The sequence below is a fragment of the Siphateles boraxobius genome, unplaced genomic scaffold (genome assembly GCF_051911475.1).
Source record: "Siphateles boraxobius isolate OS27281-9 unplaced genomic scaffold, OSU_SipBor_1 6, whole genome shotgun sequence".
NCBI classification, from domain to species: Eukaryota; Metazoa; Chordata; class Actinopteri; order Cypriniformes; family Leuciscidae; genus Siphateles; species Siphateles boraxobius.
In genome coordinates, this window is record NW_027509186.1 from 28948220 (window position 1) to 28965508 (window position 17289).

Here is a 17289-nt window from a genome sequence, read left to right on the forward strand (position 1 = left end):
CTAAGAAAACAGTAGTGGCTCTGTGGAGACGCTCAGGTCATCACACAGCTGCCCTTCATCAGTGTGGCCATCACACTTGTCTCTCTCAGAACATCCTACCCAACCCCATAGCGGGCACAGATCATTAGCTTCTGATACTAAGTGCCAATCTAAGCCACTATGGTGACGCCTAGCGGTTAAAGATCTGAGCTGGTAACCTGAAGGTTGCAGGTTTGAATCCACAATTGATCAGATATCATCACTGTTCACTTAAGCAAGGAATAATTCACCCAAAAGATGAAAGTTCGGTCACACTTTAGATTAGGGTCCAGTTCTCACTATTAACAAACTATTAACTGCGACTTTTGCCTCAATCAACTCCTAGTTATTGCTTATTAATAGTTATAAGGTAGTTGTTAAGTTTAGATATTGGGTAGGATTTAGGGATGTAGAATAAGGTCATGCAGAATAAGGCATTCACATGTCCTTTATAAGTATTAATAAACAGCAAATATCCTACAAATATGAGTGCTAATAAGCAACTAGTTAATACTGAGAATTGGACGCTAAACTTAAGTTAATGACAGTTCTATCATCATTTACTCCTCTCATATTGTTTTAACCTTGATGACTTTGAACACAAAAGACTGTCGTGTTTTTTTGTCCATACAATGGATGTCAGTGGGATGAATGGAGAACTTTGGTATGAATGCTGCAAAAAAATCATCTTCTCAATTAGCAATATGTAAATAATGTCAGTTTTCTTCTACTCTGTAAAAGTTGATTGTTTTTTTTTACGGACTGTAAAAATGCTACGGTAAAAACCTTTAACATTAAGTTTCCTTATTATATGCAGTAAATACCTGTAATAGATCTAACTTTACATTTAATGTACTGTTAAATTTTACAGTTTTTGGAAGTTCAAAAGAACAAGTCGTATAATTTACAGTGAAAGCAAAACGTTAATTGACATTCCCAGAATTCCCTGTGTGACACTTCACATTTGGTATGTTTTCATTGAAATGGCTGTTTCTTCATATTTTTTTTCTTATCAGTTATGTACATTATTGGTTTATGTTACATTACTGTAAATGTTGTTAAATTAATGTTTATTGCATTACTTTAGTGTCTGATTTGTTACAATGATGGTGTGAATGAAACTGCACCTTTTATACTTTCTCAGCTCGTGGAAAAGCTGTCTGTCATGAGCTTTGATTCATCATCTGACTTTCTCATCACCACCAGTTTTTGGTGGTTGTCAGTGTATTACAATGGTTCAATACAGATATTAGTATGGAAGTAAAATAATGCCAAATGTTTTCGAAACAAAAAAGAATTGTACTTGAAAAAAAAATGATTTTTTTAATGCAATGTATTTTTATGGGCTGAAATTCAACATGGTTGAATATTTTAGCTGTGAACATTTCAATTCAAAACATTTCACACACATTTTCATAATAAAAAATGCAATAATCCATATTCACCTTTCAGATTTGTAAGCAAGGCTAATGCAATGAATATTGTTTTCAATTAGAGCAATTCAATAAGCTTTTTTGTTTCAAAAAAATTTGGCATCACTTTACTTCCATATATTAGTACTTAGGACTTAGATACCTATTGGTAATAGCTTGGTATATTAACATTTATATCAGCTAATTAATTTTTTTTTTTTATTACTGTAAATTTAAGTTAAATCCGTAAAACATAGAATTTTTCCACCATATTTTTTACGGTAAAACCACAGCTGCGGTTTTTTAGCGTAAATTTCCCAGATTTTTTCTTACAGTGTATGGAGGTCAGCATCAATGTGAAAAGCATTATAAAGTGAAACATTTAACCTCACTGCTGAATATCTACATCAGTGTCCTCAAATAAGCTGCATTACAGGTTCATTGAAGATTTTTGGAAGGGTTAATTTACAAAAGCAAATTTTTTTAGCTTAATATATCTCAGTATATGATCTGTCTTCTCGAATAATTTTATTTAGGTATTGTTTATTAGACCTTAATCAGTATTTGAAAGCTAAGCTTGTTTGTTTTCCAGAAGTTAAAGTCTGGAGTAAGAGAAAAATGAATTTGAGGTGTTGGGTGTCTAGTCAGTGAGCTCTGTCCAGACCATCTGTTTGTGCGGAAAGACCTTAAGAAAAGTGCCTTTTGAAATATGTCTTCTGTTTGTCATTCGCTTTGTGAGCCCAAGATTTCCAGTAAACACATGGTGACACAAGTCCAGAAAGTAGGGCAGGTGTGTGATGGAGTTTGCTTGTCCCTTAAAGTACCTTCAAGTGTTTATCAAAGAGATTTCCTAAGAGGAGAATAATGTCAATAATGGACTAGTTTTGTGCTGGATTAGTCAACCATTGTTATACATAGGGAATATATATGTATGTTTTTAGAGATTGGATGAGCAAGATGTTTTGGCCTAAAAATTCTTCTCCCTTGTGTTTAGCCTGCAACAGATTGTAAAAGATCCCGGTAGCTGAAAAAGCTCATGGTAGGCACAGATGTACAGATGTTCAGAGGCATTAATTGCTTTGTTTGTTTTTCATCAGGTGTTTGCGCTGTTGAAAGCAAAATTGCTATAGGCTAACAGTGACCCAGATGCAGAGGAAGTTATGATTTCATTGCGGTGGCAAAACAATGATACAACCCCAAAGACTTTCAATAAAAAAGGGGCCTGAATCACATAATAGAGACTTGGGGTTGGGTGAGTAAACAAACACCTATCAATCACTTAAGACCCTTTTACACAAAACGTTCACTTTCACTTGTAGTGGGAGTAGTTTGTGCAGTCGAGGCGGTGCTCGCGTTGTGGTCTACTTTCATAACACCTTTAGCTACTACTGCAGATTGCATTGAGATGTTACATTGACGTTCTGGATGATACTGGTAGTCTCAGCCTCAGATGCCACGCCCACGGACCGTTGGCTGAATGTCTGATGCATAAGGCACACTTTTCTGTAATCACTTCTGGAATTTCGAAGTCGCAATCTAATTGGTTGAATTCTACAGGATGTCCGTGAGACGTGTGTGACGCGTTCTTTATCGGTCCGCCTGGCAACAAATGCCATGACGCCAAATCCCCTCATGGAAGAAGAAAGCCGTTGTGTTTACAACTGTGACAATAAGCACTTACCAAGATCAACTAAACGCTGGATTTTCAAAAGTATGTGAAGTTCGCGTCTCCATTTTTGTAGTAAACTTGCACAACATTCTTGAATGAATAATTTATTAGATGCATGCTTGGATGTTATTGAAGGGACATCGACATTATATTGCCACGCCTTTAAACATGACGCGGAACAAAACTAACTGTGATTGGTTGCGTTGCATGTCAGTCAAACGTCCTCTTGGCCATTGGCCAAGAAAAGCTGCGATAGAGTCCAGACCTTCTGCCATCAGTCTGAAGGTCTGGCTACGCGAGACTATAATACTGGTACCTAGTAGTTGTTCTCTGTGGCTGCAGAACTTAACAGAGAGCTTTACACATTCTCTATGGGTTCCTGAACACGTGAGAGTATTAAATATATAAGAATCTGTACTAAATCTGTCCTTTGTTTCTCTCCCAGCACCCCCTACGTTCGCGGACACGCCACCGCAGTACGTGGAGGCGAGGGAGGGTGGCAGCATTACTCTGACCTGCACTGCCTTTGGAAACCCCAAGCCGGTGGTCACCTGGCTGAGAGAGGGGGATCAGCTGACCAGCAACAAGAAATACATGGTAACTGCTCTTGGTTTTTTTCAGTGTTTTGGTCTTTTTTTCCAGTAAAAAATAACTGAGTATCCCTAAAACTAGATTAATTTATTTAAGAAGCAAGAAAGGAATTAAAACATTGATAATAAGAAATGTTCCCTATCAGTCGCTCATGTTCGACGTAACATCGACGTGACAATGTAATTGGGATCACTTCAGGGAGGCCTATCATTTTCGAGTGTCTACAGAACGAGCCAATGAATGTTGGCATGCATGAATCGCGTATTGCCGCACACAACACGATCCAGTTGAAGGTAAGTCGCAGGGAAAGCACGACCTAATCATCAGGTTCCTGAGGGCGGTTAAAAATGTTGTCCTGTAAAACAGTACTCCTGGTTGCATTGGCCTCCATTAATAGGGTAGGGGATCTGCATGCATTTTTGGCCCGGCTAATTCTCACGTGATCCTGAGACCCCGGCTTGGATACGTGCCCAAGGTTCCCACCACTCCCTTCCGGGACCAGGTGGTGAACCTGCAAGCGCTGCCTTCGGAGGAGGCAGACCCAGCCCTGGTTTTTCTCTGTCCCGTTCGCGCTCTGCGCCTATATGTGGACAGAACGCAAAGCCTCAGGAACTCAGATCAGCTCTTCATCTGTTACGGAGGCCAGCAGAAGGGAAAGGCTGTCTCCAGGCAGAGGATGGCCCACTGGATAGTGGATGCTTTCGCCTTGGTTTACAAAGCCCAAGGTGTGCCTTGTCCGCCCGGGTTGTGAGCCCACTCCACTAGGAGTGTCGCTTCGTCTTGGACACTGGCACACGACGCCTCGCTGACAGATATCTGTAGAGCTGTGGGCTGGGCGACACCTAAAACGTTTGCTAGGGTTTTATAGCCTACGTATTGAGCCGGTTTCTTCCTGTGTGCTCGCTTCAACCAGCCGGTAACACCGAAGTTCCCGATCTAGTGTTGGCTTGCTGCGCCTTTCCCCTCCAAATGGAGCGGATGCATGTGCTTTTCGCTCCAGTTGAGTTCCCCACTCAGACGAACCCTGTAGAGTTCCTCCGCACCCCTTCGGCAGTCGGACGTTGCGGAGGGTCTGATGCCAGGCCTAGTGCTCTTATGCTTGTGTAACTTGTGCTAGGCTGGGTTCCATATGTGGTGATCCCTGAGGGGATCCCATATGCGTATTCTTCCACGACCAGCTCCCTGAGTTTCCCGACATTTCATATGTTTCACTGCCCCTAACCGGCCAGTCTATATGTGTATTCTCCACATGTTACCTCCCTTCGGGCAGGATGTGGCTTCTGCAGCGTATTCTCATCTGGAAAGGCACACATTCCCAGTGTTATCCAAGAGTTTCACTGTGTGGGGTATAACGAAACAGCAGTTTGAACTCCCTTTATGCAGGCCTTCCGTCCCAGCCCCTTCTGTCTGAGAGTCTTGCGTAGGGCGCTGGATGTGGCAGCAACCGTGCCATTTTCCATAGGGATCCCAGTCTCGGTTACTAATGTAACCCTCGTTCCCTGAAGGAGGGAACGGGAGACGTAACATCCTGTTGCCACGGTTGCTGACCATCGCTGTACGGCGTCACGATCTCGGCTCCTTAGCGAAAAACAATGAGTGCGTGCGTGCGTGCGCCCGCTTCCTGTTTATACCCGCGCTGCGGAGCGGGGCACGTGGTGCGATTCACGCACGCCAGCGTTCATCAGCTTGTTCTGTAGACACTCGAAGATGATAGGGCTCCTTGAAGTGATCCAATTACGTTGTCACGTCGACTTTACGTCTCCCATTCCCTCCTTCAGGGAACGAGGGTTACATTAGTAACCGAGACATTTCTTGAGCACCAGGGGCCAGTTGCATAAACTGCTAAGCAGGGCCTGAAATTAACACCTGACCATGCGCCAAATGCGGGTGAATTTTGCAATTGGCGGGTAAAACTGTTAATCTACCTGCCATGTTGGCGGGTAGCCAATGAGAATTGAGTGATTCATTAGTTTTTTGGTTTTATTTGCGTCTGTCCGAAAACATCAACAATTTTCATTCAAGCAGCTGATTTCTGTGAATGCATGTAAAATTAAATGTATATTGCAGCACAGGGTGAAGTCAGTATTTACATTAACGACGATTTGAGACAAATAAATGTACATTTAATGTAAAACTATATAAACGGCGCTCTGTGGTGCGGCAGGATTTTGAACAAGGTCCTGAGCTGTTGCTGGGCGCCGCGGACAGACGCCGAATGGTGCCGCTGGTGTGGGTACACTGATAGAAAGTAATGTGTTAGAATTTTAAAGACGTGGTTCTGCGCCACGCGGCGCCGCGCATCCGGTGTGCGACCGCCTTAAAGGGTAAGTTCTGCGTTTTACAAGTAAAGACCTGATTTAAGATCGTTTCTGATGAAATCGAACGGTTAAGATTAATATTTGGACAAATGCTGCTGTCCCGAGAATTTTAGGTTTTTGTGTTAGCAGATCTTAAAACAGGACTTTACTTGTAAAACGCCGAACTTACCCTTTAAGAGTTATTATTCCTTATAATGATTTCGTTAATAACTTGACAGCACTTAAATGTGTATTCTTACAAGTTAAAGAACAATGTTTGTGTGATTTCTATTTTCCACCTTTATGAGGCAAAAAAAAAAAAAAAATGGCTGGTAAAAAGTTACTGTGGCAGGTGGTCAAAAAAGTTAACTTCAGTCCCTGCTGCTAAGACTAATCTTACAAGTTAGTCATGACATTTTTTTCTTTAAGACTGTTCATTATTTTTTCAAGTTACATATAGATGTAGATTGGTCTAATTTGATACCTGAAAAGTCAGACTGATTAAAACCTAACTAACTGCTAGTTGGTCATACTGGTTCTTAAGACACAGTCTTAACATAATGTTTATGCAACTGGCCCCAGATCAGCATTTTTGAATGATTTCTGAAGGTTCATGTGACTGAAGACTGAAGTAATGATGCAGAAAATTTAGGAATAAATGACATTTTAAAATGTATTTAAATAGATATTGTTTTATAATATTATTTTATAGATTAAGTAGATTTATCTTGTTTTAAATTTGTTTAGATGGTCAAAACTCATTGTGTGTGAACAGTTTCAGATTATTGCATTTCATTGTGGTTAGCTGCTGCCTTGATAAAGAGGCACATTGACAATGTACTTTTGTCTCCAAATATAGCCCGTATGAATTTAGTCTAGCCATTAATTTGATCTGCAGTGAATCGTACTGTCTCATTTTTCTTTTGGAAATGGAAGCGTGAATCATCACAAGCTATTTGTAAGGAAAGGCTCTGTCAGTCAGGGCCCGCGTCGAGGGTCTGACAGTTGAAGAGCACACGCCTGCTGTGGGAATGGAGAAAAACTGACAAGTGTGCTTCCAACTTACACTGCATGCAGGCTGCAGGGGAGGAGGCGGCGCAGGATTTGAAAGAACAGGCAGTCAGTCTGGCTCCAGTAGGCATTGCCTCTCAGCACATCTGAGGAGATATCCCTGAGGAAACAGACAAATAAAAGACAAGAGAGACAGTGTAGCTGCGTCTGTCTTACATCTGAATGTTCGATTTCATCTGTTCTAGACTACAGCCACCTGCACCGCATTCGTCTTGTTCTGCATTGCCCAGCGTTTTTTTGGTCACAGCTAGCATTTACACGAGGCGTGTTTGAATGCCATTTGCCGTATTCTGCCTGCCACTCTTACTCACTGGCGACTGATGATGAACAGGAAGTGATGGCTGGCTGCTGTTTTTCTTTCGTGAATGCTCTTAGCAAGGTTACTCTCCTACCCAGTGGCATCGCTTCACAGCAGTGGAGCGTATTCCCAAAAGGCCACCTTTGTGATGTCTTATAAGCTGTTTGGGGGGTGAGGCGTGAACTCCCACATTTGGACACTTGATCACGTCTTTGCATTATATAACAAAATATCAAACACAGTGGTATTTTTATTATTGCTGCAAACTTTAAATTAAATATTACAAATATGTGTATCTATTTATTAGTTATTGAATCTTACTATTAACTAAATTACAATTTTTTATTATTAAATTAGTTTTAAAGACTATCATGTCTTTAGCAGAATGAATTATTCAATTAACATATTGTTTTATATATATAATTATTTTAAAAAGCTAACTTTTCAAACAAATGTGAATTTAAGTAACATTTTGTTACATATAATGCTTTATAATTTATAATTGTTTTAATTGAAATGTTATTAAAATTATTATTAATTAGCATGTCTTTGCATGATATAATAAAATATCAAATCGAATGGCATTTATTATAGCATTAAAACTTTCACACAAAACATAAAACATTATGGTTTATTAATATTAAACTAATTAATGTTATATTTAAATTATTATTAATTATGTGTTTGGCATTATATATATATATATATATATATATATATATATATACACACACATGTAAATAGTATAATAGAATTGCATGTAATTAGTTATTTTTAATATTACAATTATTGTTTTAACATAAATGTATTACAATTATTATGCATTAATGTCTTTGCATTATAAAACAAAATTTCAAACAAAGTGGCATTTATTTTAATAGAACACCAGCTACTTTTTTATGCAATTTTTATTTGAATGAAAAAATAATTATTAGAATTGATTAAAAAAGTAGCTCTGAGAAAAGAGCCGTATATCCTTAATCCCAAAACTCCAAGTAAACAATCCCACTTGACTTCTATGTTAGTGAATGTAAATGCTGGCAGCAGCCTAAGCAATTCTATGTCACATAGTAAATTGCCCTGTACGCTGTGATTAATCTTGATTCGGCTGCAATTATATTGTATCAAATCTATATTTAATTATTTCTTCTGTGAGGAGAAAGCACTCTGCTTCACCTTCTTGGCTCTTACTTTTAAAAGCTGTTTCCACTGCTATTCAGCCACAGTCCCAGACATTTACTCAAAAGAAATGTGTCGTGACCTCACCTTTAAGAACAGTGTGAGGAGGCCGGTGGTCCTCCATTCTTTTCCCTGCTTCCATGGCTAGAAGTTAGAGAAATGGAGGAATGTGATGAAGGAACACACACATTACAGAGCAAGAGGCACAGATGTCTTGTCTCGATGCACATAGCTTGTTTCTCACCCTGCCCTCCTCCACAGCAGTGTGTGTTTAAATTAGATCTCTCTGCACACACACAGTGTTTGAGAGAGTTTATTACCTCCTCTCGTCTGGGTCATCAGTGTGATGTGTCGGTCAGCGACAGGATTGTGATGGAACAGGCCGGGAGCATTGTGTCAACCGTCCAGCAGGACTTGACACACCTTGGGATATTGTGTGGGAGGAACAATAAGGCCAGTCTCCTCTGGCTAAAGCAATTGACGTGCAGGGAATAAGACACGACCCACTCTTCTTCTAGAACCTCCTGTCAAGAACCTACGCAATAATTCATGTCACCCGCGTGCTGTTCGGGAAGACGCAACTGCACTCTCAGGCTCAGATGGGGAGACTGATATATTTTAATTGGTTTGTTACAAAAAGCGCACAAGCTAAAGAATGCATAATCTCTTTATACACTTCAACGTTGCATGAAATATGACTATTGAAATGCAACATCTAATGGAATAAGGCCTTGAATTTAGTTGTAAAATGTAAAACAATTTGATTCAATATTTATAATCTAAAAATTATTATATTATAATATTATTGTATTAATATTATATTATAATATTATTTTTAAACTATTTTATAAATGTGATTTTGATCATTTGTTAACTCTTTACAGTAAGGTCTTATTTGTAAACATTAGTTAATGCATTAACTAACATTAACAAAGATACTATAACAAATGTAGTAGTAAATGTTGAAATTAACATTATTGTGAACACTTTTATAGCCATACTTTTTAGTATTAAATGAAAATTGAATATGATGTGTATATTATATTATATTTATAATTATATTATATTTGTGTTTTGAACCCATGTTTTTGCTTGTAATCTTTCTGTAGGTGACTGACGGGAGTCTGACAGTGCAGGCCATCACGCGGGAGGACCGGGGGGCTTACAGCTGCCGTGCCCACAGTGACCAGGGGGAGGCGCTACACACAACCCGCCTGCTGGTGCAAGGTGAGGTCTGCAATATCTGTGGTGCAACACATATCCGTTGACTTTCCTTCTTCAGAAATTAGATACATATACAATAAACAGGAGCATCTAATACACAAAAAGGAAATTTCCGGTACCGATAGTCGGGAGAAGCCAGAAAACGTCCTTCACAGTCAATGTTTGTCCTTTTACTTGCTACTGTGGTCATCCCGTCCCGTCAATACTAGCTGCAAAGATGCGAATCCCTCTGTGCTCCCTGGTTAATTAGTCTCTTTTAGTGAATCTGCATATGGACACATTAGTGTTGTCAAAGTCTGGCCTTTACGTCTCGTCACTCTAAGCACATCTGCCGCAGTCAATACGTTCAGTCTGCTCCATCTGCATAGATCACTTCCTGTCACTCAGCTCCTAATGAAGCCTTCCAGTAGAAGCTGTTTACAGCCCTGCTCAGAGCGATGGACTTGATATACTGTAGGTTTACGGTTACCACTTGTGCCTTGTATACACTCTCCCTCACCTTCAGAGTGGCTTGTTTATTTATTTGCCTGTAGTTCACATGAGGATGTTATATATCTTCATCATAACTGCTGATATTCCTTACTTCCTTACTGAATTTCGATGCTTGGTGGTCAGACTAGTTTGTGCTGGACTTGTGCTGGTCTAGTTGGTGGTCCATATGAAAGGAAAATGGAGTGGAGATCTCTTTAATATCTCGGATATTTAAGACCCTCTGTCTAAGATCAAGACCCCCAGATCAAGCGCACGTGAACGGATCATCTTTACTACTTGTTACAGCACGAAATAAACATTAATGAATATCAGAAGGTATGTTGAAGGATACAGTACAATTTACCGAAATCCTTATCATGTCTCATGTAATTGCAGTGCTTCAACCACAGAAAGACTTCAATAAAACAGCTTGTAAAGAATGTCATGTAATGTTACATTTTCCTCAGAAAAGCCATTCAGTGACCACAAGCTTGTTAGTCAGCTAAATGAACTCTAGAGAGGAGCATTTCGCTAAATATACTATGCCCTATATTACAAAAGTATTATATATTTTACTGTTCTTCAATATTTAATGTATGTTTGATGTTTATATTTCAAACAATGAATTGGACTAGAAACAGAATTATGTAATTATAAAGTTAATATTAACTTTATTATTATAAAAACTTCCTTGTGTGTAATTTAACTTTGTGTATACAGATCAGTTAATTTAAACCCTAATTTTACAGTAATGTAGTACCAACTGACTCCCTGTAAAGTCTACAGCATTATTTGAGAGATTTTCTTTCCTTGAGAAAATTTGCCATGTACTGTGCTTGATATGTATACAAATGAATCAATATCAAATCAAATTGAATTTGAATTGAAATCGAAATTGAATCGTGAAATTTGCGTCAGTTCCGATCCCTAGTAAACTATAGTTATGACTGTGGTGAGCAGGACGAGGCCGAGGGACGTGAGAGAACAGGCCTGATTTTATGTTGTGTTTTGTTTCTGTATTGTGTAGCCAGCAGTCGTCTGCGAGAGGCTGCTGGTGTATACTTTTGTTTTTGTATTTGTTTTACTTTATTATTAAAAATGTTAAATGTTCGCCAGTTCCCGCCTCCTTCTTCCCTGAATCTTAAACATTGTTACAATGACATCCACCAGTCATAAATTCACAAAAAGTGGAAATTGAGATACTAAGTTATAAATATGAGATAGAAATTATGAGATACTAAGGGCCAGATTTAAGTTAAAAAACTAATCAGGATTTCAGTGGTGGAAAGAGTACTGAGTATGGCTTCGCTTCAGAAGGCCTTTTTTAAAACATTAAAGTTGACAAAAAGTAAAAGATTAAACTTTTTGTCATATTATGACTTTTCAATTCGAGTCAGCACCTGGTACTGGTACCACAGTCTCCCGCCATATGGCCTTAGCATTAGTACAGAATGATGAAGTGGTTCAGTTTATTATCCGTCGACCGTGTACAGTATGACAGCAAACATGAGCAAGCTGCCTGTCATTGGCTTTGTGGCTTTCACTGCAGTCAGATTTATGGCAGTGGAGCATGGCTGTGAATACAGAGCTGCACGCTAACACATCCTTCGCTGGGAAACAGAGAATTTAGAGGACATATGTGATAATAGAGCACCAGGACATGTGCAGGATATCTAAGCCTCTTATCCATACTCCCTACATTTCCTGCTAATAGCTGTCTGATTTATAATAAATATTATATAATTATAATATATTTAAATAATTTTTAATGAATGGTTTTCAAACTTTTTGTTTCCAAGGAGCCCAAAATAATTTCACAAAAAATAGTGACATCTATGTAATTTCATGTATTAAAGACCCATTTATGCTGTGTGTGAAAAATATTAAGCTTGAAATGATAAAGACAATATGTTGTTTCCAAAATAATTGGCTTTGGTCACAGTATTAATGGCGAAGCTAATTATTCAAAAATCTATAGACTATACTCTGCATTACGTTGGCATCTTTTTTCTGCGTATTATTAAAGTTATGATATCTATAAATCTGTTTTTGTTAATATATAAAACAAGGCTGTCAAAAGAACACTTTTAAAAATATTTAGCTTTAATAACCCTAAAACACATCCCAGTTTGAAAATACATTTTAATGCATTTTTATTTGGACATTGAGTTTCTTAAAAGGCATTATACATGAGACTTATTTTGTGATCTTTTGCTGTGAGATGTTGTAATAAGAATAATCAGAAAAATGATAATTTCAGTTATTTCCGTGAACATTGTAACTGTCACCGTGAGTCATTTTATTATGTGTTAAATTATACAAGGGAACTTCGGAGTATGAAATATGAGGGAACCGGCGATGAATTAAACAAAATATAAAACAAAATGACATGGAACACAAAGAGTGAAGTAGTCATTAGAGGCCATGTTCATTACAGCAGCATCTCGGGGAATAGATTCATCAGAAGTTAATGTGACGATGTTAACGACAGATATTGTTGAACAAATGTGGTTCAAACGGCCGAGGTGCAACCATGTTTCGGGAAACACTAGTGACTTGTTTACTAGTTTCTCCAACGAGGCATCGTACTACGATTGTTAATCAGCGAGATGTACGGGAAACGCACCCCTGAGAAAGTACATAAACGTCGAATATAATATTTGATCATCTGACATATTTGAGAGCTAGATCGTCTGCCCTACCTGGAATTTAGAGCTTTAGTTGGAGTGATTTAGAAGGGAATCGTCTGCTGTTGTCTAAGCACCAGTGAGTCAGATGGAGACACATATGAACTGTGCTGAGCCAAAATTGCCTTGGCCATGGGCTGTTTTGTTTAGTAAACTAGCAATATTGTTTTTACAAAAAGCAATATTCTCATGAAGCCTCCGGAGAGGCACTCTAGTTAAAACCTGCTTCAATAACACGAGCATGAGCAACGCCGGGGATATTTTTAGACGCTTTCAAGTGATGCCTTTCGCGATTTCATTAATAAGCAAAGCTACGCTACTGTCAATAATCCCCTTAGATGCAGTGTCATTTACTGCACATTAAGGACACATCCAGGAAGCTGAGCATAGTCTACACATTAAAATTAGAAGATATTTCACAGCTAGTCATAGGTTCGTTTGTGCTAAAAGCAATGTTCACGCTGAACCTTTCTGCAGAGCACTCACAAATCTCACAGCGGTCTGAGTGTCACGACAGTATTCCTGCCTACCCACACGTCTAATTAAGAGTCTATTGGCAATTTCAGTGACAGCCTCATGTGGGAAGGATAATATTCTCTGTGGGAAGGTCTGACAGTAGTGTCTTTGCTGTCTTTATTAGACAGGTTTATATACACAGATAAACATGGAGGAGAATTAGGATAATTGGAAGGAATACCACATCTGTGGAATTAACTCAGACAATAATTCCGAAATGTGAATTTGCAGTAAATACGCTAAGAAAAAGAAAGTTAGCGGGCAAAAAGCTAGCACCTCTAAATTTGTTTTGAATGTGCACTCAAATAGCATGTTAGCGGGGAGTTTACTCTCATTTAGACAACTTGTTTCTCGGTTTGTGAATAAGAATTATAATTCTAAAGAAAAATAAAATAAGATACTAGTAGCAGTTTTGGGTTTTTTTTCACGGCTTTTACTTGGTAATGCCTTTTCATAGTTAGTCCTATTATTCTGTTTGGTCCTGTCACTGATTCATTGGTGTGTTAAAGCAGAACTAAGTAACTTTTTTACCTTAACCGAACAGCTTTGGAGTCATTGTAATGTTTATATTACTGATTTCGTGTTTAATGGTGGACATCTCGCACCCCCCTGGTGCCTGTGAGCCGCAAAACCACCCTTGTAACTTTGGGCCGGCGGGCCGCCGGCCTCAGTGTTAGGAAGTATCGTGTGATATCAGGTCTCGCGAGGTAACGACTGCACGCGTACACCCCAGGGGCGTGTCTAGAAGGGGGGCACGGGGTGGCACTGGCCCCCCCTGTAATATGATTGGCCCCCCCTGGTGCCCCCCCAACATCATTGGGCTAGATTTACTGTCAACCTGACAATGCCCAACGCCATTGGATCAGTGCGCTGTCAATCACTGCTTGATTTGCGATTCGCAAAGCGGAATCACAGGTCCGCGTTTTTCAAACAGTAGCCTAGGAGAGAGAGAGAGAGACACCTCGACACGTCACTGTTTATGGTATATACACACTCAATAACAGTATATATTTTGAAATATCGCACCATATGTTGGTCTGATTACTTTCATGTGACTGATCAAGCCAGTAACGTTAGATTAGCTAACGTAATTTCGGCAGATGACTTGTCAGTGTTATTCTGCGGCAGTGCGTCTACAAAATAGATACATGGGTCATTCCTGGTATGCGGTGACTTTCCTGTCCCAATGATTTATTTACTCATATTTTCTCTCAAATGAGTCACATATTTATAATAAATGACTTAAATTGTAGATTCAGAGATAATATAGGCCTACATTAAAAATACTATTTTGTATTTTACACAATTTTAATTGATGTATGCATTCAATTATATCATGTCCTCAGTGCACAGTAATCAACTTCTGCAAGAAATATAAACCATGAAATGACAAAAAACTCAAAATATTTTTAAATTATTTTATAGACTAGGCTAAATTGCCTCTAATCATACATATAAATCATGTGGAAATATAGTTCCCTTACGAAGGGAACTCAACGATGCGTCCATCGACGCCATGGGAACGCCCCCAGCGTGACTGCGTCTGAAGCATCTATGTCAACTAGTCCAATGGAAAGAATGAGCGTCACGGGCGGGTGACGTCATGACCAGGATATGATAAAGCACATCCGGTGCAAACCGGCATTAGCTTCTGTTGCCTCAGCAAGCGATCTGTGTCAAACTGTCTGTTATATTTACTGTTGTCTGTCTGATATATATATTTATGGAAACTAAACAATTGCACAAACTCTGTGTTCTCCCTGCTCGCGCTATTTAACGAGTAGGGACACACACGAGCTTTGTGTGATGGGTTTGGGAGTAGAGCATGCGGTATCAGCCTCCGAGGGGGCTGATTGCCAACATTGTGAGAAGCTTTCGCTTCGCATGCTCCGCTCCCGCCTGTCACTTTTCGAGGAAAGTGGCCGGGCTCGCAATTCTCAGGGTGACAGGTCCCGCGTCTGCCGAGGCAGCGCGGAGAATGCATTCCTGTGGATCGCGAATAGGATCTCTTTACGGGGTTGGAGACGGGTCCGCGGATCTTATCTCCTCCCTTTCCACGAGGGATCCAGTGCTCTCTCGCCGGTCTCGGAAGCCCGCGCTGCGGTCTCTTCCGCCCGGGGAGAGAGAGAAATCAATGCTTCAGTGCTCTACCTCCGAGGAGGTAGATGTGCTGGGCATTGAAAGTGACACAATCATGGGGGAAGTGAATTTGCCATCTCTTTCCCCAGCGTATGAGAAATATATATAGCCTATATATATATATATATATGATAGTTTATATATTATATATAAAATAAAGTGAATATATATAAAAAATATATATAAAAATAATAAGCTGGTGGAAGTGTTTACTAAGGCTGTAGATAAATTAAATATTTATGGCCAGCAGAAATAAGGGGGCACTCGTCCTAAAAATAAAATAGATTAAACGAGTTTCCTTCCCTCTGTTTTTCCACCTCCATCACGGGGCCTTCCATTTTTCCCGATCTGCACAGCGAGCTGTCTAGATCATGGAAAAAGCCTTACTCCTCTTGTCTTTTAGCCCCCACATTCATGTATATTCAGATATTTGGGGGTTAAGAGGGTATGGCTATGGGGCAATACCCCGGGTAGAACAGACGCTTGCGAGCTATCTGTCTCCCGGTTCAGTATTGTACCTGAAGGCGTCGGCTTCTCTCACTAAACCATTAAAGAAAACTATTTTTTAATCTAGTGGGAAAAGCATATATGGCAGTGGGTCTAGCAGGGGCCTGCTTGCACACCATAGCAGTGCTACAAGCATATCAGGCTGACCTGCTGCGGTATTTGGACAGAAGTGAGGGAGTTTGGCCCGATGGGGTTTGAGAACTCCGTCGGGCCACAGATTTATCTCTCAGGGATGGCAGCCCTTGTGGTCACTGAGAGACACCTCTGGCTCAATTTGATGGGAATCATAGAGAAAGATACAAGATAATCTCTCCCTCGCTATGTCCAACCCCCTGGGGCTGCTGGGCGTGAGCAGCTCCAGCCGTCTAGTTTCTCATACACAACACAGCAGCCAAAGCCTTCAAAGCAGAAGCCGGATCCGAGGACCGTTCTTCACGCTGAGAAGGCTGCGGCTCAAAAGAAAAAAAGGTCCTGATGTTCACGCATCAGGCCTGTGAGGACAGCCCCGACCGAAGTGGAGCGGTGTACACCTCATTTTACGGTGCCCGTTCCATTTCGGGGTCCTCACGAGACCGTTCTGCCAACCCTGCCACCCTCGGTGCTTCAGGGCGCAGCGGTCTCCAGCGAGTCGCTGATGCTATGCTGTTGTATGCTATTGGCTGTCTCGATAACACCAGAGACCAGCCTCGAGAGGCTGGTTCCCTTAGTAAATTTTCTGGCAGCGTGGAAGCTTCTGCCGAATATTTCTCATTGGGTCCTGCAGATTGTAGAGAAAGGATACAGAATCCAGTTTGGTTCTCGTCCTCCTCGTTACAACGGGGTGCTGCCCACAGTGGTGCATCCCGAGCAGGCTCTGGTAATGGAGCAAGAGGTAAAGGCCCTGTTAGCAAAGGAAGCTATAGAGCAGGTGTACTCACCCGACATTGCGTCGGGTCTTTACAGTCGTTATCTCATTGTTCCAAAAAAGGATGGAGAGCTGCGTCACATACTAGATCTTCGTCTGTTGGAGTGTTTGGTGCTGGAACTCAATTCCAAAATGCTGACACTCAAACAGATCGTGACTCAAATCAGATCCGAGGACTGGTTTGTCACGATAGATCTAAAAGACGCATACTTCCATATCTCCATCCTCCCTCAGCACAGGAGGTTCCTGAGGTTTTCTTTGGGGCAAAGAACACCAGTATCAGGCACTTCCTTTCTGTCTAGCTCT

General features: G+C 40.2%; 1 protein-coding gene across 9 annotated transcripts in view; it reads left to right on the forward strand.

Annotated features, from left to right (window-relative positions):
• igsf9ba (immunoglobulin superfamily, member 9Ba) overlaps positions 1 to 17289 on the forward strand; it is a 70229-nt gene that overhangs the window by 26888 nt on the left and 26052 nt on the right. For all 9 annotated transcript variants that reach the window (XR_013195972.1, XR_013195973.1, XR_013195974.1 and 6 more), the window contains exons 4-5: positions 3545 to 3696; positions 9645 to 9762. Coding sequence is in view for 5 of the 9 variants with exons in the window: in XM_077208670.1 (XP_077064785.1) it covers positions 3545 to 3696; positions 9645 to 9762 (270 nt within the window). In the remaining 4 variants the exon portion in view is untranslated. The remainder of the gene's footprint in view (positions 1 to 3544; positions 3697 to 9644; positions 9763 to 17289) is intronic.